The sequence below is a fragment of the Sinohyriopsis cumingii genome, chromosome 3 (assembly GCF_028554795.1).
Source record: "Sinohyriopsis cumingii isolate HCF-2022 chromosome 3, ASM2855479v2, whole genome shotgun sequence".
NCBI classification, from domain to species: Eukaryota; Metazoa; Mollusca; class Bivalvia; order Unionida; family Unionidae; genus Sinohyriopsis; species Sinohyriopsis cumingii.
In genome coordinates, this window is record NC_142963.1 from 132672 (window position 1) to 157975 (window position 25304).

Here is a 25304-nt window from a genome sequence, read left to right on the forward strand (position 1 = left end):
CTTCGATCTTTCTACCTTAAACAATTGTTTGGAGATGACAGCCTCAGTCGGGAATACCTTAAGGCCTAATGACCATATGGCCTTGATAGATCTCTAATATGTGTAACTTCATTAATTCATCTTCTTGACTCACAGGAAGTACCTTATGTTTTGTCTTGGTCAGGAGGCATTTAAATTTCAAAAACTTGCTCCTAAGCCCCACCTCCACATCTAATGATTGATGTAATAGCGACACACTTGAGTTGTTCAGGTGTCCCCTTCCCCTTGTATTTGACCACTGAATGATAAGTGTCTTTAAAGATTCTCTTTTGAACGACCTTTTCAGATGTTAGTCAATGGTGACTCATCCTGGTCTAATCCCCATTATAGGGGAATCGGCAAAATCCCTTGTCAGGGATTCGTGTATGTGGGGATGAATTTCCTTACCAAACAAGGGAATGTTTGCATTGCACCAGAATTATCACACAGATTTTAATATATTTCGTTATTTGCCTATCTTTACCTTACCTCCTGAACCTTGCAACTATGCTGCATAATTGATTGCCTTAGGGAGATTTTAGGTATGTCATCTCCAGGTCTTGCTCCTAGCATACTGTAAACCACACAGGGACCCATTATCAACTTGGATCCTCCTGGGGACTGCCAGAAGTCCCAATTACTGCTCCTGAGCCACACTTTGTACACAGACATATCACATTTTGGATGGAGTGCACACCTGGAGGCAGAAGGAGTAGTCCTTCAGCGACTGTGGTGTTAGGATGTGTGTGTTGTGATGTGATTTGGATATTTAATGTAGCTTTAACAATTTTTCAGTCGTATCGCTATGATGTCTGCATTGTGGCAGTTTATAGTGATGTCTAGCACTGGGGCATCATGCCGCAGACATGTAGCATGATGTCCCACCCAGTCACATTATCCTGACACGAGGCTGACCAGTCCTGACACTAACCTCTTAATGCTGAGCGCCAAGCGAGGCAGCTGTTAGTACCATTTTTGTAAGTCTTTGATATGACTCGACCGGGGATCGAACCCACGACCTCTCGCATCCGAGGCGGACGCTCTAACCATTAGGCCACTGGAGCGGTCGTGGTGTTAGGAAGAGGCGGCCATTCCTATAAACAACCTAGAAGTGTAGGAAGTGATTCTAACCTTCTGAGTGTTTGTTAACCTCATAAGGTGTCATGTATTATGATCGCATCTGACAACACATCAGTAACAGCATCCCTTATGTATCAAGGAGTTACACATACTTCTTATATTTGCATGGAGGTCTGGAATATTTTTAATATTTTTCAATGGGCAGTCTCAGATGAGATCACTCTCAAAGTCTGGATATCCTGACAGAGATTTTGTCCAGATGAGGCTCTGTGCTCTTTATTGAATGGTCCATGCACCAGTTGGACACAGAGGAATTTTTTTAAAATGTGGTCAATAGTTGAATATTGTACTATGAGAATGAACAACAAGCTCCCGCTTTATTTCCCTCCAATGGCAAATCAGAAAGCCTATGTAGATGCCATCAGTCTTAAGTCAGACTGACTTTATCATTTCCATTCCTCAAATATATCTGCAGTTTATCCACCAAGTCAGAATCTGCACATCTCGCTTGATCCTGATAGCCCTACTCCACATGGATCCAATTTTCTTGGTTCAATAATTTATCGACTGTTGATAGATGAGGTTAGGAGATAATAGTAAGCTCGTATAACGTGGGAGGGGATCACAAAAACAACAAGATACAGTTGCAAAACCTTCATGCTTGGCTCAACTCGGACAATTTATTAACCAAATCCAGTTTTCAGGGAAGAATGATGACTTCATTGCTCAGGCAAGTAGGCAATATGTTTTCAAAGTTTACAATACCAGTTGCAGACACAGCTGTAAATGATACAGTAGGATCCTAACTATCCACCCTTAAATCAGTATCAGACTTTCATTTCCTTTTTCGTTTAAGATAATTTCTGTGTCTGCAATTAATGGCTATAATGCATCCCCTTCTCTACAGTCTTTCAGATGGATCCTTTCATGAGTTCTTTGGGCTTTATCGAAATACACTTATGAATCTTGAGTGAAGCTTCCTTCAGTAACCTTACCGTTATGACCGTCTTCCTGATCTCCATAGCAATTACAGGTAGAATGTCAGAAATTCATGCCTTGTTAGTGGAAAAGAGTAGTGTACAGTTCATTGTGAACTCTGATTTGGTTTCTCTTCTTTGCATACCTAGGTCTCTCGTGAAGAATTATCTGCCTACAGTAGCTCCAGTCCATGTTGAGGTTCCCATTCTCAGTTATATCTCTGCTGGAGATTATCAAGATAGGCTTTTTTGCCCATATGGAGCCTTATGTCTATATTTTGGTTCTCCTGCAGTAGAAGGAAGATTAAAATGATCTCTCTCCCCCCACTCTCTCACTCTCCCTCTCTCTCTCAATAGCTTCTCATATTTTGGCAGCCTCAATCCCAGAGTATTCTTGTTACTATCTAGAGATCGTATCAATCTTACACAGAAGGGATTTATATCATGAGAACGAGGCCCATGAGTTTTGGGTTATTATTGTATATTTTGCCTGCTTTAAGCAGTCTTCACTAGACGATGGTGTGAGAGCGGCCATTGGGCACTCTCACCTTTTGGGCACTCTCACCTTACCTTTCCATCATTTTATCTTCACTCTTAGTTCCCATAGTAAGATATGTTATTCAATAAATCATATTTTCGTAGCTAAACATGTAGCAAGAAGCCATTTACCAGATTACAGCAATCAGCACGCATTCTGTTAGTATAAGTGTACTGATTTTGATAGCTTTTAATCCTGATGCCATCCGTCTTTCTCCTGACTGGTAAATTCAGCAAAGTAGTAGTATTAATGTATTACTGTTATTGAAATGTTGTTTTTGGAGGTAAATAATTTGAATAATTTGCACTATAGGGAGATTTCCATGCCTTATCTAAATAAAAATATGTTTCCTGTGTTTGATTGATTTAGAGTTGTTACTTAAGTACATACTTTATGAAAAGCCAACAAAATAACACCTCCTTTAAATAGGATTTCATTTAATGATTTTAGACTTTTAAATATTCAGTGGAACAATTAAAGGATATCTTAAGGAACAACATTGCCTTTATAAAAAAAAAAACTTAAGAAAGATTTTTATCAACAACTGTAACAACATTGCATAATTAGTATTTTTAGTTAGCATTTGTCATTTCTCTATACCCAAGGTGAGGCTACACGTATCTGCAATGAAAATGGTACTTGGGGAGGAGCTAATTATGACCAATGTGTGAGCAACACTTTGATTCATCTTATTAATCAGGTAATAACTAGAATCTGACAATAACTATATGCGCTATTGCTCATTAAACCCTGCCGCCACGAAAATCATGTCGTACTTTACCTCCCTCATCTCCTGAGTGCCACGATAACATGACTCAGTTTACCTAGCTTGTATCCCGAGTAACAAGTCTGGGTGGCAGGTTAACCAGTAAAATTTTAGCTTACATGGATTGAGTGAACATTGCTGAAAAAGGGAATTTTTATTTGCCTGCGATAGTGGCAGAAATAGTGGAAATATTGAGATGTGAAAATGATGCAAAATAATGAGAATCAGCCAATGGGAGTATACTTTTACTTGACACACTCTGATGGGGTATTCACACTAGGTTCAATTTGCCATAGAACTGACAAGTGGAGTTTCTGTGTACATAAAATAGAATTATGTCATGTGTTGATGTAGACCAACAAGTTGTTCTCCACCTTTTTTCTTTTTTTTCGACAGTCAAAAAAAGAAAAGGTGGAGAACAACTTGTTGGTCTATTGTTGATGGTGTTGATTATTCAGAGTGAATTCTTAATGAATTGTATGGATTATTCATGACAAGATAAGACAATGAGTACCGTAAGTAAATCATTTATTTTACCGGTAACCTTTATGCATCATTTTGTTCTGGCGTGTTGCATGAAATTTATACCATTATGTACGTAATGTTATTGAGAACTGCCATGTCAAATTTTGGCTTAATTAAAGGGATTGAAATAAAATATAACAAATTTATTGCATATAGTGCCCCCCCCCCCGGGAAAAAATGTGCAAGCCATGTGCTGTGAGCAAGTCTCAGGGATACAGGCACTGGTAAGGCTAACACTGCTCTAGGTGATCTCTCTGCTCATATGCTATAGGGAAATGCCTAGCTAGTTGGCTCCAGGGTTATAGAGTTAAAAGAATTATTTATTTACAAAGGGTACATGAATTTTTCTTCACCAGCCATCGTGTCATCCATTCATCATGCTTTATGTACATCCATTCATCCCCTTATCCAATTTTCATATATACATGTCTGCATGTGAGTGTGTGTGTGTGTGTGTGTGTGTTATGTTATGTTATGTGATGTCACATTTTGCTCAGAGGTTGTTTGTTTTTTGTCATCCTAGATTGAAAAGCTCAAAGATGGGATTTTAGTTACCAACATCTCGACGATCTTGGAAACAGCTAAAACAGCAACTGTAAAGGAATTAGGGGCGATGGAGTTGGAGACTGTGGTCTTTTTGTTAAACAATGTCACAGACATTAAAGACAATGTCACAGACTTTAAAGATTCACATAATGCTACTAAGGTAAACGAAACCAAAACACTCTCCATAAGTAATAGATAAATATGTGGAATTATATATACAGAACCTGAAGCCTTTACGTACCCACACATGCATTTCAAATTCATATATTCTGCCTTACCATTGACACTCTACCTAGTCATGTTCTTTTGTTTACCATTTATCTTGTGCACTTATGTGTTTTGTAGTATTTATGTGCCTCAAATAATACATCTGAAAATACGTTTGCATGTGTTTCTGAAAGATGACACAAAGAAAGTAACTCCTGAGTGGAGTTAAACATTTTATAGCTTATCACTCATTAATATTTATACTTCACAGTTTATTCTTTAGGGGTCAGTGTTTGTTTCTTCCATCAAGCAGCATCAACATATATACCGGGTAGTGTAGTGTTCATTCTTTGTTTAGTCTGTTCTGTAGTTACTTGGTGTTCATTTTGTATTCAGTTTCCATTCAATAACAGTTGATATTTATTGTGCTTGCATTTTGAGGGTTGCTTAAAATGCATTTGGGTTCGTAACACTAAAACAGACAGGACCTCAAATTAAGAGATGGAGAGTGCTTTTAAGAAATACACGAAATCATATTTAAATGTACAAAAGTATTAGATAAGACATATATGAAAGATGAATTAGAGACTTGTAGCTACTATGGAACAAGAGAAGAGTAACTATCTGAGTTTGTGTAATCACATTAACTGGGAGTAAGCAAGGCATTGATTTTACGAAATTAAAAAATGAAACAAATTTTGCATACCTCAGCTTTTGGTGTGAACAAATAAAACACAATCAGTTGTTGAAATTCATCATAGCAAACAAAAATATTTTTTTTCTAATCATCCAATTCTGGAAATAAGAAGGTAATCTTAGAGTGTGTTGGACTGATATCTCTTATCTAATAAATTTGCAGTAGGTGTAAATGAAATAATGTGGAGAAAATGTGAAGCTTCATAAAAGTATTACTAAGGAAAATATGACAATAAGAAATAGCTTGAGGAACCTCTTATATTGGATAAATTGTCTGTGGAATTTTTCTCAAAGTCATTCCACGAGACAGAAACAAGGAAAATATAAAATGAACAGTGCATGGTTTATATCTTTTTTCCACACTTAAATCAAACATTACCTTATTAGATATTTTCTGACTGAGATAGAGTAGACGATTTTCATTTTGATATAGTTTCTTCATATCTCTCCTCTCAGTAACAGAGAATAGATATTAAAATATATAGATTTGTCATACAAATAATAGTAAAGGTAAATGTATTAATTGTACATGTATATGAGCAATTAGATGTTGTAATCCAGAACGTTTCTAGATATGACCAGAAATTTATCTTCCCTTAATTATCACCTCTATAATGTTCCTTCATTAAATGCTGCATCTTAATGTTGAATTGTTTGAATCATACGAGTCAGATTCCTATAAATTATGTGCAAGTAACATTTTTTAAACCATTCTAGAATTTCATGGAGACAGCAAGCAACATAGTGGATGAAAACACCAGATCTTCATGGCAGACCTTAAAGTCAAAGAAGGGAAGAGGAGCTGAGATAGTGTTGAACTCTATTGATAATTTTTTCAAAGGAAACAGCATCTGCTCTTTACAAACAAATGAGTCAAGGATTCAAACAAAAAATATTGGTAATATGGTAAAACTTTGAAAACTCGAATATTGTCCATATTACTTAAAGAGAATGCTCAGTTCTGCTGGAAATCATTCTCATCTATGCTATTTCAAAAAGACTTAAGAGAACAAAGAAATACACTTGAATGAAATATTTGGGCAAGCAGTATTTTAAGTTTTTAAATCATATTGACTAATTTCAGCTTTTTCTTTTTTTATCGTTTAAAATGTCTTACTGCTTTCTCCACATTTGGCTGCTCCACAGAATAGACTTTCAGAAATTTAATTTGGTTGTTGAATTTGCTGGGCAACATTATAACATAAATAGGGCAAACAAATTTAGTGCAGAAACTTTGGAATTGTGTTTTATCATGTTTTGTGAGACAACAACAGTATATGAGGAATAAGATTGGCTACCTACTTTGTTCAACACAGACATGAACTGTAATTGGAGTGATTATCGGATAAAAAGTGACTTTAAATAACCATCTATGGGACAGGATATTCATCATTTTATCTGAATAGATCAATCACATAGGGAACTTCATTATGAAAAGTTTTCAAGATAAATATGATACTACATATTTCATAAAATGAAGAGAAATCCACACTTGTACGAATCCATGGGATTTAGTTTTCTTTATGTTATTAGCTATATTTTTATTCTTTTTTATCCCCAGAGATGCTTTGAATGATTTTCTTATTTTTTGATGGGGTGTTGCCAGCCTAATGGATATATATTACATTTTAAGTATGAAAAAATGTAGATTACGTTATTCCCATATGTTATGCAAGTGCAAAAGTACAAAAATATAGAACAATCAGGATAATTTGTTGGTTTTGCTGTCCATTGGAATAATTGTGAGGGGATTGGTTCACTGAAAACAAAGGTATTGCAAGTCATGCATCATACATGCAAAGTATGGAATAACTATGTCGCTCGCATAATCCATGAGCAGTGCATACACACCTCTATACCTATTTATTGGTTGATCCAGGCAATAATAAAAGTTCAAAACAGACAGATCCTATAGGTGACCTGTAATATCACATAGACAAAACGACATGCACTTAATTTTAATCTGATATGTGTGATGCAGATTGAGAAAATAGTCATAATTACTATGTCATTGTGTATTTGAATCTCTGTGTGTGTGTGTGTGTGTGATTTGGATTTTTAACGTAGCTTTAACAATTTTTCAGTCATATAGCTACGATGTCTGCAATGTGGCAGTTTATAGTGATGTCTAGCACTGGGGCATCATGTCGCAGACATGTAGCATGATGTCCCACCCAGTCACATTATCCTGACACCGGGCCGACCAGTCCTAACACTAACCTCTTAATGCGGAGCGCCAAGCGAGGCAGCTGTTAGTACCATTTTTGTAAGTCTTTGGTAAGACTCGGCCAGGGATTGAACCCACGACCTCCCGCATCCGAGGCGGACACTCTAACCACTAGGCCACCAGAACGGTCGTATTTGAATCTAATTAATGTTGAAGCTATGGAGTATGTAAAGAAACAAACACTTAAAATCTGCTTCTTCACTGTACAATATGACTACAGTCTTTTATTTAAGAGTATTCACCAGTCCTGGTGACCACTCAGGTTTACTATATACTTTCATAATTCATCTTGCCTTTGCCTCTCTTTTTCTCTTGAACAGAGCATGTATTATCTGCTGCATCCATCATACAAAAGACATATGAACCATTATTAGAAATGCTTACTGTGCAGACACAAAATTTATCTTGGAGTGAAGAAATATCTTCTTCTACTTGTAACTTTTATTTTTGTATCCAGTTTTTCTTCTCAAAATTGAAGCATTCAAATATCATTATTTGTTATTATTTGCTAAATGATTTAATTGAAAATTTCTTTGATTGGTTCAGATATTTTCAGCTTAAGCCATATATATATATATATATATATATATATATATATATATATATATATATATATATCCACAATTATATTGTGTTTTGTACGTGACCTTTGACCAAAATCATGTTAATGGTGTGCCTGGCCAGTGACATTTGTTTTAAGCAACATTATACATAGCTAATATTTCTCTATGAGTGTGAAGTAAATATTCAGATCATTATTAATTGTAAATATGTTTACTTTAATATGAGTTAAAGATTCTGGCCTTAGAGACTTCCAGAATTGAAATTTCCTTATAAGTTGACAAGATATTTCTAGTAAATGGTAATTATGACCTAGGTCAGTTAGAGGGGTATATAATTTGTTTACCTAAGAATTATTCATTCTCGATTTAACATCTGAAGCAGAATTAGTCTTATTATTTTGTTCAGTATTCGATTTAGTTGGCTCTGTTTATTTATTTAAATTATTTTCACTGGAAATAGAAAGTGCTTAATAATATTCTTAGACTATTAAATGTTATTTATAGTGAATTCAGACATGGACATTTTGGATTACAATATTGTGAAACATCGAAAGACTGTTAACACATCATCACATTCCATACCATTGGCACATTAGCACATTGGAAGTTACAGGCACAACAATGCATTCAATATCAGAATTTCTTTTGGAATACCACTGGAATTCAATTTGAAATTAAAACATTTGGACTTGTATTTAAGTTTTTGGACTATTTGGGATTTAATTCACAATACTGTAAGTTCTTTTTAAATTTTCACTTCATACTCTAGTGAAATAAATTATTTGTTAAATTTTACAGTATCATTATTATTATTAGTAGTAGTAGTTTAGTAGTAGTAGTATCATTATTATTATCTAAAGTTTGTTTTGAGCACCAAGACAAAGCAATAATTTCACTAATGATTGACAGCTTACATATGACAGTAAAACACAGGTCCATTATATACTTGTAAAGAGATGCTCACATTTAAAAAACAATGACTGGATTAGTCATTTGCTCACTTGCTGAAATCAACATAAATTGAAACTTTTGATGCCTTTGCAGACAAGTTTTAAAGATTGAATGACCTCTGACCATAATAAAAAAGATGTAATTTGTATCTCTTCTCAAACACAAACTTCTTTCATCAGACATAATTTTAATTTACAGGCAAATTCATGAAGGTATGGAACTACACCTGTCACACTGGCATAAAGACAACTTCTATTTTTGCTCTGATAGCATGACTGTTTATCCAACAATCCAGCAAAAGAATTGCTTTAACCTTCTACCCTAATGATAAAAACTGCCTTGTTTCCAAAATTGTCATATTGATGACGAGCACAGTGAGTAAAAGTGGGATAAGGAATGTTTGCACATTGATTTACATGAATTCTTTTGTCTAAATAATGCCTTCATCATAAAGCAATGACTGTCTAAGGTAGGGAGAAACCATGCAATGGGTAGGAAGCACTGGACTACGTACCACAGAGAGCAGGCGACCATTACACAGATGCTATTTATATGGAAAATATGCGGGGGATCAGAGTGCTTGCTGTCACAGCTTAGTTCCATAAAGGTGACCATTATGAATGGTTGAACTATAGATATATTTTACATTTCAACTCTTAACAACAAATATTAATGTCAGATGGTTTTCATAGATGATTGTGGTTGAAATTTGGTTGACAACAGCTTTGATGGTAGCAGCAGATAAGTGTCCAAAACTTTAGAAGCAGTGTGCCAGATATGTCCTTGTATCAAACAAACACTGACATCAATTTGTCAGTATAATTTCAATGCTAAATATGAATTTCATTTATTTTCAGATGTTAAGATTGGGTGTCAACTACCAGCAGATTTACAGACCAGCAGAAAAAATGAATCTTTTAAGGATTTAAATGATGCACTTTATTTTCCCATACAAGAAGGTATATTTCAAGATAATATTGAATCCGGCAGCTATTGAGTTTATCACAATTATCGTTTCATTCTCAAACAAATACAGATAAACTATATAACACGTGTTGAGGCATGTGGAATGCTATCAGATGCATGCAGTCCATAAACTAAGTAACATGAATAAAAATCCCTGTTGCTTTCAAGAAAGTATCATTTTTACATGAAAATGGTGAAAAATTGCATTGTACTATTTGTAGTGAATAAAAGAATGCTAACAATTATCATAAATGAACATGATTTTGATGTCTATGTCCATCAAAGTATCATTCATATTTTTTATGAAGAACCAGGAAGAAATGGGCAGCTTATAGAAAACAAAATTACATTGTGATTATAGAGATCAAAGCCTGATAGATTATATGTCCTAATGAAAACAATCTTGAAAATAAATTTCATTGGAGGAGAGCTGAATACATTGTAGATAGAACCTGCTTGATAATGCATTAATAGGATACAAAAACCAGCCGTGAAACATCAGTGTTCTTAAGAGTCGATGTGGAATTGCATGAATCAATTTTATGAAACAGGCCTTGAGTTCCGTTTGGGGGGTGTAAACATGGAGAAACAGTTTAATATAGTCTCTTTGGTATTATACATATAGATTATCATTTTCTTGAGTCGTATTTTAATTGATTAAATCACGAAGATATGATACATCGCTTTTGACTCACTGATCCAGATTAGGGTTCCATTAATCATTTTAGGAACCATCAAATAAAATATTTTACTAGTTCATTAATACCTAGAGTTAAGGACTACCGTAGCCAGGCATCACATTTGGATGCAGGTGTGAAGTGTCCTTATTATTTGTAAAGCAAAGAAATTGTATAAAATAGGATACATTATTAAATTGTTACATCTACAACAAAGATATTCTTCACACTAAATATTAAGTAGAACCAAATTTGTTATTGATTTAAAATGTAACTATTCAATATTTTGTAGATAATTACACGTATACTGCAGTTTTGTACCGAAACTTGTCTGGCATGCTACAGAACAAGAGACTACTGGATGGGTAAATATTTATCTTTTTTCCAATTATATATATATATATATATATATATATATATATATATATATATATATATATATATATATATATTTGTTATTGCGTACAATGATAGGTTGATGAATAAAGAATGATTACATGATGTTACAAAATAACATGGAGTGGTATATAGGTGGCATGATAATTGAAGTGACAATACAAGGTTTCATATAGACAAATTTTACAAAACATGAGCAAAATTGACTTAAATTCTTGGTTAATGTAAATGTTTTGAACAATAGAAGTTGTATATGTTCTGATAATGTACGATACAATGAAAATATCTGCATGGTACAGGGCAATATATATTTGATAATGTGCTCAGAAATTGTAAAGAAAACAGTCTTAGGATATGTCTACAAAATAATGAAATATACAAAAGGAAATTGTTAGGATGAAAAATAGCAATATAAAGAACGGAAAACTGAATACAATGTACAATAACATGGAAAGGGGTGATATTTAAATATCACCTGTCAATATATTTTTGATTTTGCTATGTGCTTTTCGGATTCTTACTATTTTGATGAATTCGTTTTAGGCAAATGTAATATCTAAGCATTGATGTAAATGAAAAAAGTTGAGACAATAATGAATAAGCTTATATGTGAAAAGTATGCATAGAAATGAACACTACCAAAATGTTTTGTCTTAAAGTTTAAAATTGCAAGACAAAAGTAATGATTATTGCAATGTCCTGATTCAGTGTTATGTGACTACTGACCACATAAACATAGATATCATCAACAAGACAGAACAAGAAAACTGCAACCAAGTCTATATGTATGGTTAGGAAGTCCGTTTTTAAATTCAAATAAAAATCATAAAATTGTGCATACATGTGAATCCAGTTCCCTTGGAATACTAGACTAGATAGCTGTCATAGACAGTTTTAAGAAATGGAGATATTTTATTTTAATTTGCACATACCTCAACCATTAGGCTTGTTTTCAAGGTTCATGTAATTTTAAACAAATTATATCTCTTTGAATATTAGCATAATATTTATTGCATCACTTGAAGTTTCTTAGGCCATGACCATAGGGATACATTTATTTACAATTACATACTATGTAAGTGTTTCCTTTAAAGGTATTTTAGTTTAATAAATTTATGTAAACTACAAGCCAAACAAAAATCATTTTAGCGCATTGGAAAGCCATACATATAGATCTTTACATATTCACAGCAAAACAAAATTTGATTAGAGAATTGGGATGACATATATAATACTTTGCAACAGTACAACATTATCTCTACTATCACATATTTGAATGGGTTTATTTTTGGAGGGTAAATATCCCATAGTAATAATAATAATAATAATGCTTTATTTTATAGAGGGTGACTCATTAGTCAAGGACTATTCTCCCTTGAGGTCCTCTTAAGGAGAATATAACAATGCACATTATATTTATGAAGATAGCAAAAATTGGTGTTTATTTTAACATGTTTAGTATTAAAATACTAAATTCCATTATCTATTAGAAACACATACATGCTCGTGATATCTTTTCTTAAATACTCTAATATTTTCAGCAGATTTTACATATAGTGGAAGCTTATTCCACAGAACTGTACCAGAATATTGAAAACTATTTTTAAATTGCTCTGTTCTTGGTTTTGGTACTAGAAGGTTTCCATGTGATATTGATCTCAACTGGTATTGTGTTGAAAAAGGCCTGAATAAGTCCTGAAGATACTTTGGTGCAGTTCCATGTAAACATTTATGTAAATTAACTGCCTTGTGAACATCTATCCTGTCATATAGTGTGAACCATTTGAGTTCTGTAATTAATACTTTTGAGGGATGATCAACAGATGCATCTAAAATTACACATGCTGCTCGTTTCTGAAGTTTTTAAATCCTGTCAAGCTCAGATTTAGCACAGTTACCCCATACATTAGAATAATAATCCATTGTTGGAAGAATATATGACTTGTAGTATAGATTGCAAGTTTCCATAGGTAAATATTTTGTGATTCTGCTGAGAAGGGCAATTTTGGATGACAGTGTTTTACAAAGCTTATCAATATGGTCATTCCATAATAAATTATTATCTATGGACACACCTACAAGCCTTTCATGTTTGACATTTTCTAATGGATGATTATTTATTGCAAGAGATAGTTTTGGGTTCCCTGACTTGTGTAGCTTTTATGATGTCCCCGAAATCATACATTTTGTTTTACCTTCATTAATTATATTATTATTATTATTATTATTATTATTATTATTATGCATCTCAATAATGATGATGATGTGGAGGAGGAGGATTAATAATAATGCAGTTATCTTCATCACTTAAGTTCTAGCAGATGTGTAATTGTTATGTGGCTCATTATCAGTTTGAAACTGGTCTATGATTCCTAGATCTGGACATATCTGGTCCCCTGCTGTTTTGCTGCTATAGTCTTTACAGGTCATTAGGATATCAGTTACACTTGGTTTACATTTAGAACCCCATGGGATGGAATGCCCAGTTTGAAACCGAGAATAGTTTATCCATAATATAACTCCTACAGTTATTATTAGGTTTGATGTCAAGGTCTTTCATTAAAAGCTTTTCAACTCAGATTCTGTTCTACCATACAGATAAATAAAGACAAATGCAAGGCTTTCAGAATTGTCCAGTTTGTTTCATATGTTGTCAGTTTAATGGGTAGGTTAACTGTTAACTGATATAAATATCAGTGCTTAGTCTGCTCTCAGTGGCTGTGGTTTGATTAGTTATAAGTGTCACCGCATGTGACTAATTATTGACCAATGTAATGAAACTTATATAATTATAACACTGTATTTAAAACCTCTAAAAATCTTAAATGTGTGCTGGAGGGTGGGGTTACTGAACATGGTGATGCTCTTGACACAGTTTTGGCTAGTAGGCCAACTCGTGTTTTTTATGCAGCCAGGCAGCTGATTTGCCTGGTTGAACATACTGCAGACTCAGGTAAGATAAACAGACAGGTTGGTGAAAGTAAGGTCACCTTGCTCAGTTACATTGATGATACATGCACAATGGATCATGACGGGTATTTGACCGATGTAAAGTGTAAGAACTATTTCAACACCCAAGTGCATACCACCATAATCAGTTATTAACACACAGAACAAAGGCAACTGCTGCCTTGTGTGGTGCACTTTGTTGGCTCTTTACCCAGCACATGATCAACACTTTATTGAGCCAGGCATGCATGTATGTTCGACCTCGAGTTCCTCTTAAAGAAAAAAAGTGGTTCTGCCATTTGATGACCACCTTTCACAGCGACCACACACAAATTTGGTGTACTGCATAATGAGTACAGGCATTAGTCCACTGGATACCAAAAATAGATTTTGATAGACGGCATTATGCAAACCCTTGGCATAGCCGATGGTAGAATGTTCGTAACCTGTTTGCAGAGGACCACTACCTGAATAATGGTACATTGATGGATGTCATTTAATGTCAAACCTGTAAGCCAGACTGACCACCTTGAGGGATTCCACAATGGTGATGGCACAGTACTCATTGCATTCCAATCTTTCCAGTATATACAGTTAATGCATGCACTAGGGAATTAGAGGTACGCCACTGACATTCCAGATCAACCAGTTGTGTTATGGACACTGCATACATCCATTACTGTGTAGATGTAGCATGAGTGACATCAATAGGATCTTAGATGTGAGCTACATTCCTGTGCCCAAGGGTTCAGCCTCATTGTTATGACTGGTGACGTCAACCACACTGAATGCATTCTTGTACTTGTTGGCCAAGGGGTCATTTTGGTGCATCAATGTTTTTAGATGCTGTAATATCAAACCGCAACTGCAAGATTTTGTGTGGTATTGCCTCATAAATATGCCGCTTATTCTGATTTTGTCACTGCCACACCCTTTAAGGAATCTTGCAGGCCATAGTATATTGCTACAAGCTTAGGATCAATTAGGTGTTTAGCAGTTTGCCGTAATTTGTCATACTGACAGCCTTTGACCCACAAGGTCAGCTATTGAGCTACAAACAAACAGTCCTAACTCTAGTTTGACAGTGCAAGTAGCCACCCTCATTTGCTACGTGAAAATAAATATTTATAAGCCACGTAGCAGACAGCAGTAACTCTTCTCTCCCTGCCTCCCGCCCCACCTCCTTCTCGTATTGTGATGCTTGGATGAATGCATGTCAATGTGAGTCAAAAATCCTGGATTTGATGCTGGTGTGTGATCTTTCATCTGTTTTTTCCACCTTTCATCAAATAGTATTATAATGCAGATTGACTAATGTCCTGGTAAGTCGTATTGGTATGCTTTGACATTCAAGTGATTGAGGTGATTGTTGCAGTTACATTTGTATTCAGCCTGCTCAGATTGGAGCTCTTCCATAACTTCGTCAGGGCAAATGCATTTGGTATTGGTCACATCTGTCTGCACTGCAGAGAAGAGAATGTTTGATCCAGTGAATGTGATTGCCGTAATATTTGCTCCGCCGATCATGAGAGCAACGTAGGTCATTATTGTTGTTTGATGTAGTTAATGATATTAGCAGGACTGGTGCCTTGTTTAATTAACATGATTTGCATCCAAAGGTGTAGCATTGTGATGGTTACAGAGTTTCCTGCATCTTTAAAGTTTACATGAACAAGGATGGCTGATTTCATTTTTTAAAAAGCATTTGACAATCATCCAATATGCAGCCTTAACAACACCGGACATTTGCCCCATGGAAAAGGAGTTTATGACATCCATGGCATACATTGATGTGAAATCTAACATTGTGTTATGCTATTAACAATTGTCTGTTAGTTTATTTTCATGACAAGTACAACACACAGCTACCTTCATATGAAAGGTACAAGGTGTACATCTAATAGATGCTGCTGGTATCTTCAGTACTTGCTGTTCCGACGACTTTACAGAAGTTGCATCTCACTGTTGCTCTGTCAGTACTGGCTGATCTTGAATCTGTATTGTGAACTTGTGCTGGTGCACTGGATGAAGGTTTAAAGAAGGCTAGCTAGCAAAGTTGCCCAGAGAACATACAATGGCATTCCCTGCTGTGTTTATTGAGCTATCATTGTGCTTGTTGAAACTGGAGCAGCTTGCATGTTGGCAGTATCCACTTTTTCAACTCAAACATTGTTTCATCACCTCAGGAAGTCTTTTACCACCAGCAACTCTGACTGGGTGTTTAAACTTGGTGACTTAAGTCACTTCCTGATATTGTCCTGCTGAAGCAATTGTCTTCAGTTCTGCTGACGCATCTTTTCTTGGTTGTGCAGTCTTGTCCATTTTCCAGTGTACTTGTAATTTCTTGTTGTATATTTCCAAAGTTGACATATTTTATGTAATCAAGCCAGTTGCAGCTGGTGGTATTTGTATACCTGCAGCGTTTACATAAAGATTGCAACTGTGTTTGGCAAGGAGGCCTGGATGATATGATCAATTTTTAAATCACCTGAAAGATGGTTTCGGCTATCTAAAGGCAAAACGTTGCTCATAGCTGCTGTGTACAGCCAGAATAGAGGTGATGCTAAAAAAGCATTCATCCTGACCCCAAGTTTAGCTATTTTTGTGGCATTGGTCATTTCTACCTTCTTTGTCATTCTTTGTCGTAAAGTCCACAAGGGTAGTATATCAGACTTTGTCCTCTATCATTGCTCCACAAGACAACAAATCAGATAGGTAATCATGCAGCTGCACAAGTATTGATTTGTTCACTGTGGGAACCATGGTGTTAATGAGGTTGGGTTGTAAATTATCACAGACCCCTTGACAGAAGTGGGTGATCGATATAAATTAAAAATATTGTACTGAGCTGTGTAGCCTTTCAGTTTCCAAAGTTATGCCTTCGCTTGAGTTTTAATGAGTCTTCCTCACCTTTGAGGATGTTGGCTTTTGTTGACAAGGGTAAATTGGGTTTGGTAAAAGGCACTAACATCAGTCAAGAACATCTTCCTATCCTTGATAGACTAACCTACCATTATCAGTAGGGTCTGTTCCCATTGCTGGTATTTTACTGGCCAATTGACATATATCTATCTTGGGATGCCCTCAGATTTCACTATGACCTTGTTAATTAAGAGGTTGTATAAATGCTAAGTATCACATGGAAACATGACGGTCTTGTTAGCATCCTCAAACAGCAAAACTATCACCTGCTGTACATGTATCATCTTATTGACCTCTACCCTGTGATTACGCACCTCTCCGTTGTACTGCCGAGTGATCATGCATGCACATTCTGCATGGGTCAGATAGTCTTACTCCAAGGAGATACCGCTGATAGTGAAGCTAGCCCACTTATTAGTGCTCTGAATTGACTTGTATTCAGTGAATATCAGTTCCATGGTGAGTGGTGCCAAAAGGTGATTTTCAAATGCAGCAGTGTCAGATACATCGGGCTGGGTAAAAAGGACAGCATTGCCAGTGCCAACATGTGTAGCAGCATTGTAGCATTTTCTTTCACCATGACGCTGTAAATATCAGCATCGTCAGTGCAGCTAATTTGTTTCCTTCAGACTTTCCTTTGATTTGTTTTGACAGAGGTGCACCTAGGTCTTTTCACATTTGTATGGTTGTCATGAAGCACAGGTGATCTGCTGTACAGTTTGGTAGTGAATGACAGCCTAGTGGTGTCAAGCACAGTTGCATTGTTGTTGGCGAGGTTTTCGACATCTGACAATAAACTGCTGGTTTTGTTTTTTGGTCCTCGGGTTATTAGTCACAAGGATGGTCCCCTAGACTCCCTTTCACCAAGTAAATGACAGAAGAGGTAGAATGGATCGACTTTGTTTTGTTTTGAGACTTTGAGCATATTAAAGTTTTGGTGTCATTTCTTTAATACTGAGGTGTTCTGTTAATGTTTGATTACATTTCTAAAGGAGACTGATTTGAAATGGAAGATTGTGGCATCAGAGGAGATGATATTCAAGATGAAATAGAAGATACTTCATTTACCTACCTCTAAATGATTATTGTCCCTGGAAATACAATTTAGAAATTTGGGTAGAATAAATGTCATAGCGACAATCTAAAAAGCTAAAATTAAATTTGCAATAAAAGGCCATACATGTTTTAAGTTAAATTATATGAAAAGGTCTCTTTAGGCTAATTATAATGGTAAACAATATTACAATATTTTAGGTATATTATAGATCTTAAACACATAAATCAATGGTTTGCCTATCTATACATACTTTCACACTATACTTGAAGTCTGTTGAGAGTATAAATGTACTTAGAAAGGGACCAAAGGTAGATTAACTGCATGGAATCATGTGTTCTTAGGCTTATAATTCTTTCAGTATATGACTTGAAAAGAAGTAAGACAGATGCAGTAGTCTCTTGTTATCGAACTCAAAGTCCAAATTCGAAAAGAAGAAATCTGTTTTCAGAGACATTTCAACATGATAACAAATATATAGGACTATACTAATTATTAAACCAATCTATTTTTGTGGCTGAATTAATTAAGTAAGGAAAAAGCAGATGGGATTGTTCTGATTTTAGCACAATAAAAAAATGGATTGAAGAAAATTATTTTCTTACATTTACAGTACATCCAAAAGTGGTTTACATTTTCCCATATTTTTAGTTATATAATTATATTTTGAAAAGTATAATTATACAATATTTCTAGCAGTTTATAGTTTTAGGGAAATTTCTGTGTAAAAATATATGTGTATGTCATTAGTGATACATAAGAACTCAACAAACAATGCCACCTGATGGAATGAAGATTATAGCTTGTTTTTTATATTTTTGATCAATGCAAAACTACTTGTAACCAAAATAAAATACAATGTAATTTTTTGAAATTGAGATTCCATATTTACTGTATTCATGTATGGAGACCATAAATTAATTTTAAAAGTAATTTCTTTGCACAGTGTATGTTCTGGGACACATCGTATTTTTCGAGTTGTAAGTTGTGGGACACCTTTTAAATCATTCGAAAATTACATGTCAGAAATTGCACTCCAACTGAAATTTTATTTTAAAAATATTTAAAACTGTGTACTTGAGCTAAAACTCTTTAATCCACTGCAGCAGCATCTCATCAACACAACCATTCTCCTGCACATGTACGATCTATTCTTTGGGTACATGAATATTTTTTTAGCTTTCTTATACCGTGAAAAAGTGTAAGAGGCAACAAACCACCTGAAATAAAAGCTGCAAGAACAAAAGTCAGATTTCTTCAAATCTGCACTACTCTTGCTAATTCTCACAATTTTGATGCCCATCGTACCATCTGTCCATCTAGGAATGCGATCGAAGTACACTAGAGTTTCATCCATTTTAATGATCCTATTGTCGGCAGAATGATCTGTTTCTCTTCTGGCCTTCACGATTTCATCACATGATTTTATTTTCTCCAAATCTTCTGGATGATGCTGGGTCATCGATGATCATGCACTAATCACTATACTGTGTAACTTTAAAAAGCTGTTCCATTGTTTCACTATATTGTCAAAAATTTCGTGAATACTAGTGAAAAGAAACCAAAGTTAGCTTCCATATCTCGGCTGTCTTTGTATATTCAAAGCTAACAAAAAAAATCAGCACACTAGAAAGAATCCATAGTTGACTTCCGATGTCAGCTTGCTTTGCAATAAAATAACCTTTTTATTGATGTCTATTAAAAAAAATCTGCTTCCGAGTCCAAAGTCGGATTCCGACGTTGGCTTGCTTTGTAATAAAAATAACCTTTGTCTTTGATGTCCTGTCAGTAAGTTCAAAGAAGAAGTTTACTGCTGGTTGCCAGTTGTGCTTATTTACCACCAAGGTTTCTATGTGCTTGGCATCTGTAGTAATAATTACAAAGGTGCACTGATTTCTGCATGTAAATAGTAATGATACTTTTGTAACCCGCACTGGCAAAAAGATTGTCACTTGCACTCAAGTAAATGTGTTTTCAAATAATGATTTTTTGTTTGCAAGATACTGTCATACAGTAGACCTGGATATAAATGAATCTTAGCTATTTTGCACCTAACACCGTGCCATGGGTGAATGGCAGTTGTCTTAAGTATATCGGTTGATTATTTCCCTCTTGTTTGCATATTCGTTTGCTTCTCTTCTGGACTTCACAAATTCATCACATGATTTTATTTTTTCCAAATATTCTGGGTGACGCTGGGTCATCGACATCTGTGCACAAAGCACTATATTGTGTCACTTTAAAATTTGTTCAATTGTTTCAATTTGTTTTCAAAATTCCCATCAAAACAGTTGAAAAGGAACCCAAGTTTGCTTCCATATCTCGGCCCTCTTTGTATATTCCAAAAAAGCAAAAAAACAATCAGCTCACTTCACAGAATTCATTGTAACCAAAGTCGACTTCTGAGATCGGCTTTGTAATAAAAAAATCTTTTTGTCTTTGTTGTCCTGTTGGTAGGTTCAAAGAAGGAATTAACTGCTTGCTGCCAGTCATGTTTATTCACCATCAGGGCTTCTGTGTGCTTGGCATCTGTACAACTAATACAAAGGAGCATTGATGTCGGCGGGTAAATAGGATAATTTTGTAACCCGAGCTGGTGAAAAGATTGTCACTTGCCCTCAACTGAATGTGTTTTCAAATGATTTTTATCTGCGAGATATGAGATACTGTCATACAGTAGACCTGGATATAATTCAATCTTGATTATTTTGCACCCAACACCATGTTGTGCATGATTGGCATCTTCAAGATAGTGTTGACTATTTCTCTCTTGTTTGCAATTTTGTTGGCTCCAGTTTTCAGTTGGATAACATGTTCAAACCTCTGAGCACATAACTAATACACGTGGCAATATTTTATTCTTTAATGCTCATGCTGAAAAAAGGAATAAATGATAACAACACAAGGTTAGTTTCTTTCTTTTTATTATCACTTAAGCGTTTTATTTATCTATTTTATTGCAACATACAACGTTCAGTGGGGGCAGGGGCAAGGACAAATGCAATACAAATTTATTTCATTTCTTAAGTCTTGGGACATATGACCAAAGTGAATAAATGTTTCAACATAAGTTCTGGGACAGGAAAGAAAATAATTATTTTATCCCAACATATGCGGTAAATATGGTAGGTAAGCATTATGGATTAATCAAGTAAATGATAACATTATTATATACATTAAAGGAATACAGCTGCTTCAGTAACTTTTTACTTTGACTCTTTTCAGAATTATTAAGAATGGCAGCTTTGATGTTGGTCCTGTGATAATGTCACTGCAGCTGCATCCTCAGCCAAAGCTGAGCAAACTAGCAATGCCTCTTGAATTAATGTTCCAGTTCTTCAATGTAAGCATCTATTCAATTATACTTCTCCACAGCTGGCAAATCTAATTTGCATAATATTTTACCATACACATCCTTTCTGCGCACAGCATGTAGTATATCATGCATTTATATCTTTTCACAAGGAATGCTTATGTTGTGACCTTGAAGGTAACTGCAACTATTAATCACTATAATTGCAGAGCCATTCAGCCATGCCATAAGATGATGCCAACCAAATATTTGCATACATCTTTCATTGTAAACATGTTAAATAAATCCCCAATATACTCGTGGGTCTTAAAAACAAACGGTACTAATAATTTTTTTTCTAAGTGATGTTATATTACTTGTGCACTTGTATGCGAGTTTTTAATCATATGTTTCAGAGTCAATACACAAACCCGATTTGCAGCTACTGGACGTTTAATGCAACGTGAGTTTACTATTTACATACATAATTGTTTCTCAATCCTTAGCCTATTACAATTTTCCTTATTTAAATATCATTAATTTTTTCCAGAAAACCAAAACATCTCTCTCTCTTTTTCTCAAGTAACTTAATCACTTATACAAAATGCATGCATTTCACATCTATGAAGCCCTTAGTTATCCGAAACCTCTCGAAACTGAAAATAACATTTGGTCCCAAGGGTTTCGGTTATGAGTGATTTCCTTGTATGTATGATATGTGTGTTATTTTCTTTACAAATAATCAAGTGTCTGCCCTATTATATATCCTATATGATTGTAATTTAATTGAAGACTCGGTCCAATTTAGTTTGCAAAGTTTCTAAAATGTTGACAAAATAATTTCGATTTCTATGCTTTCCAGTGCAAAAGTGATAAAACAAATCTTATTTAAGGCATATGCAACATTTGAATTTGATTTAGTTTTATAGATTGATTGTATTTTAAGGAATTTTGTTGACAGTTCTCCATCATAAGAAAATCACACATCCCTCTTAGATTTTTCAGAATTGCTGTAAAGTATAAGGTTGATTCTCTTGACACAGCAACTAGATTTAACTTTTAACAATCTTTTTCTTGCTGCCTCACTTCTTCCTTTTCTTAATTTTACTTTTGCGACTTCCTTCTGCCCAATAGGAAGATCTTTGACCATACATTTTACTGACTTATTTTCATACTACTTTACACAGTGTTCCAGCAAAAACAGAGTAATTCTCTAACATTATGTTATTTGGAAACGGTTCCGGTATAATGGTTTGGTAAACTATCAGTTGACGCTTCCCATTTCTTCTTGAAAGGCCATTGTATGACATTATATGTATACCAGGCAATATGCATCTTAGCTGTGTCCTAACTGTTGAGCAATATCTTCTGTCTTTCATTTAAAGTGGCTATGGGGAAGGAGCTTGGTCAAGTGATGGATGTTCAATCAAGGTCAAAAATGCTAGTGGTTTTGTATGTGAATGCAGTCATCTCACCAACTTCGCTATCCTTATGACGCTATCAGAGGTATGTAATTGTTTCAATTAATTGTCACTTAATTTTGATCCCCTCTTTATCATACGTAACAGATTGCTTTAGAAGCAATATTACATTGTCCGCCAGTATCATTACTTATGTTTCCAGGACACAAGTCCATTTGTGCAAGCCAAAAGAACCTATCCTCCAGTTAATATGGAATGTTCTAGATCAATAGATTAGATGGAGCACAGTCTCAGTCCAAAATTCTATGTCATAGGCCAATGTGGTAAGCTCAACTTTATCTAGGACCACTGTACGCAGTAGTCATGTGCAATTTTGTTTGGTAAGATATTGGCTTCATTTTAAAATTTAAAACACATTTTGACATTCAATTACATTTTTTTGTGATAGAAAACCACAAAGTTGAGTCCCCCACTGCCACCCAACCCGACAGAGATGACATACAGATCTCACCTATCTGAAAAGGTGGTGTAGCGATTTCACTCAGATGGTTCTGTTATGAACTTGTACATTGGGTTGTTGTCACTGGAAAGATCATTATCTGGTGACTGGTGATCACAGAGAAACAATCTCCTGTTAGTGGAGCTCCAGGCTCATTCTACAGGCAGAGATACCAGATGTGTCTCCATGCCACCGATCAATCCCATAGGGGCTAGTGGGTTCGGCTGTACTCGTCTGACTAGGGAAGAGGATTTATCAACATTCTCCCTTCTCTATCTTCCCTTTAAATCCTATTGGATGTGGGGTCACCCTTTCCATAAAGATTGTCTTCCTTCCCCTTGATGTTGCCATGACTTGGCCTCAAGGCAGAACACGTGGTATAGGTCACCTGACCTATGTCTTCTACAAGCTGGTAAGATGGGGATCTAGAAAAGATGAGAAAAATTCTCATTCCTCTAGAAGCTAGAAGATCTTCTAGTAAAGGAAGTCCCATCTTTACCTTCTCTGAGTGGCTCAACAACAATAATATCCCAGTTCCCCTGTCTCCCTCTCAACGGAGAGGCAAGGGCAGAGAAGTCTGGCCTATCCACAGGACAAAATGGTTCTATTGATGTTGGTGGACTCAAAGAGTTTGCTTATGAACTAGTGGAGATGGTCCCTCTCCTTTTTGGGTCCTCCATCTCCCTCTCTTCCAAATGTTGGGGAAAGTATAGGATGCTGTGACATCACCACTGTTGATTTTGACTGGGACTTGCGCTCAACCCCTGGTTAAATAGCATGTTTTCCTCCATACAGTATGGTTAAGATCCTGTCCCTCGTAAGTCTAATGCTCTTTTTAGTCTGTCTTTACCTATCACACGTAACTCAGAGGCAGACTTAGATCCCCTAGATTCATAGAAGTTAATCATATCACTCACTTTCTGCTTCATTCCGTTGGTGTTAAAGGATATATAATCATGGCACAGTGATTGACAACTTAATTTTTTTAAGTACTGGGCGCTATGGAATTTTTAAAAAAAATACCTGTAGTGCTTTTATTTACTCTTGTTCAAAACAAATTAATAACCAAGTGCTGGGGGGGGGGGGGGTTGAAGGGTGTGGTTAGGAATTTTGCGGGTTTCTATTTATAGATTATTGTGAGTCACGTGATCTAGCCATGCTGAAGTTGAATGCTTATACTCACACCAAGCATGGAAACACTTGAACTATTACCGAATTCATTTTAAATATACATTGTAAAACAAATTAAGCATTTTGAGCTACATTTAATGATGTTAACTTTATAATTTTCCGAGTTACAGATAAGATCAAATTCGACATTCTGTGTGGACAAACTGTTGTCATGGTGTTGATATGTGATAATGTCCATTTTGACTGCAGTTTCTGTAAAGGTCAGAAACACATTCATTCAGTTTCCTTACTCAGATGTATTTTTTACAAGATACGTTTCTCCATTTTATGCTAGTGATAAACCATCCATTGATCAGATTAGTTAATTATCATTTGTACTGGTTAAATTTGGTATTGTACCCACCTTTTCCATCCTTGCCAGTACGTGTTACCTATAATAGCCAAAACACCAGATTATTTCTTGTAAAATTTTCTGAGACGGACATTAAAAGTTGCATTTCGTCAAATTAAGAGGGTCCTTGTGTTACTTCGGACTGAAACTTATGCCCAACATAACGTTACCGATTTAACAGGGGTCGAGATAAGCAGGGAAAAATTAGCATAACAAAGATGGATCTTTTGGGGACTGGACCAAAATGATCAGCATTTACGGGTTCTTGAGATAATAGAGGTCGAGATAAGTGGGTTTGACCTAATTTAGTGCACACTTCTTTACATTCACAAGAATTAAAAATATTGTCAACTACCTTTTTTGTTTCTCATGATGTTAAAGCTTTTGTTTCATGTCATGTTAGTTTCCAGTGGGTTATTTTAATTTTTATATGACCGCCTTAATACGAAGCATATGTTATTATGTGGTTGTCCATCAGTTGCCAATTTCATTTCCACACAATAACTTGGGTT

General features: G+C 35.2%; 1 protein-coding gene across 1 annotated transcript in view; it reads left to right on the top strand.

Moving 5' to 3' along the window:
- LOC149802314 (uncharacterized) overlaps window positions 1–25304 on the top strand; it is a 180449-nt gene that overhangs the window by 115316 nt on the left and 39829 nt on the right. The window contains exons 30-37 of the mRNA XM_089951529.1: window positions 3219–3313; window positions 4428–4610; window positions 6071–6251; window positions 9952–10053; window positions 11030–11102; window positions 21284–21401; window positions 21767–21813; window positions 22736–22856. Coding sequence (XP_089807655.1) covers window positions 3219–3313; window positions 4428–4610; window positions 6071–6251; window positions 9952–10053; window positions 11030–11102; window positions 21284–21401; window positions 21767–21813; window positions 22736–22856 — 920 coding nt within the window. The remainder of the gene's footprint in view (window positions 1–3218; window positions 3314–4427; window positions 4611–6070; window positions 6252–9951; window positions 10054–11029; window positions 11103–21283; window positions 21402–21766; window positions 21814–22735; window positions 22857–25304) is intronic.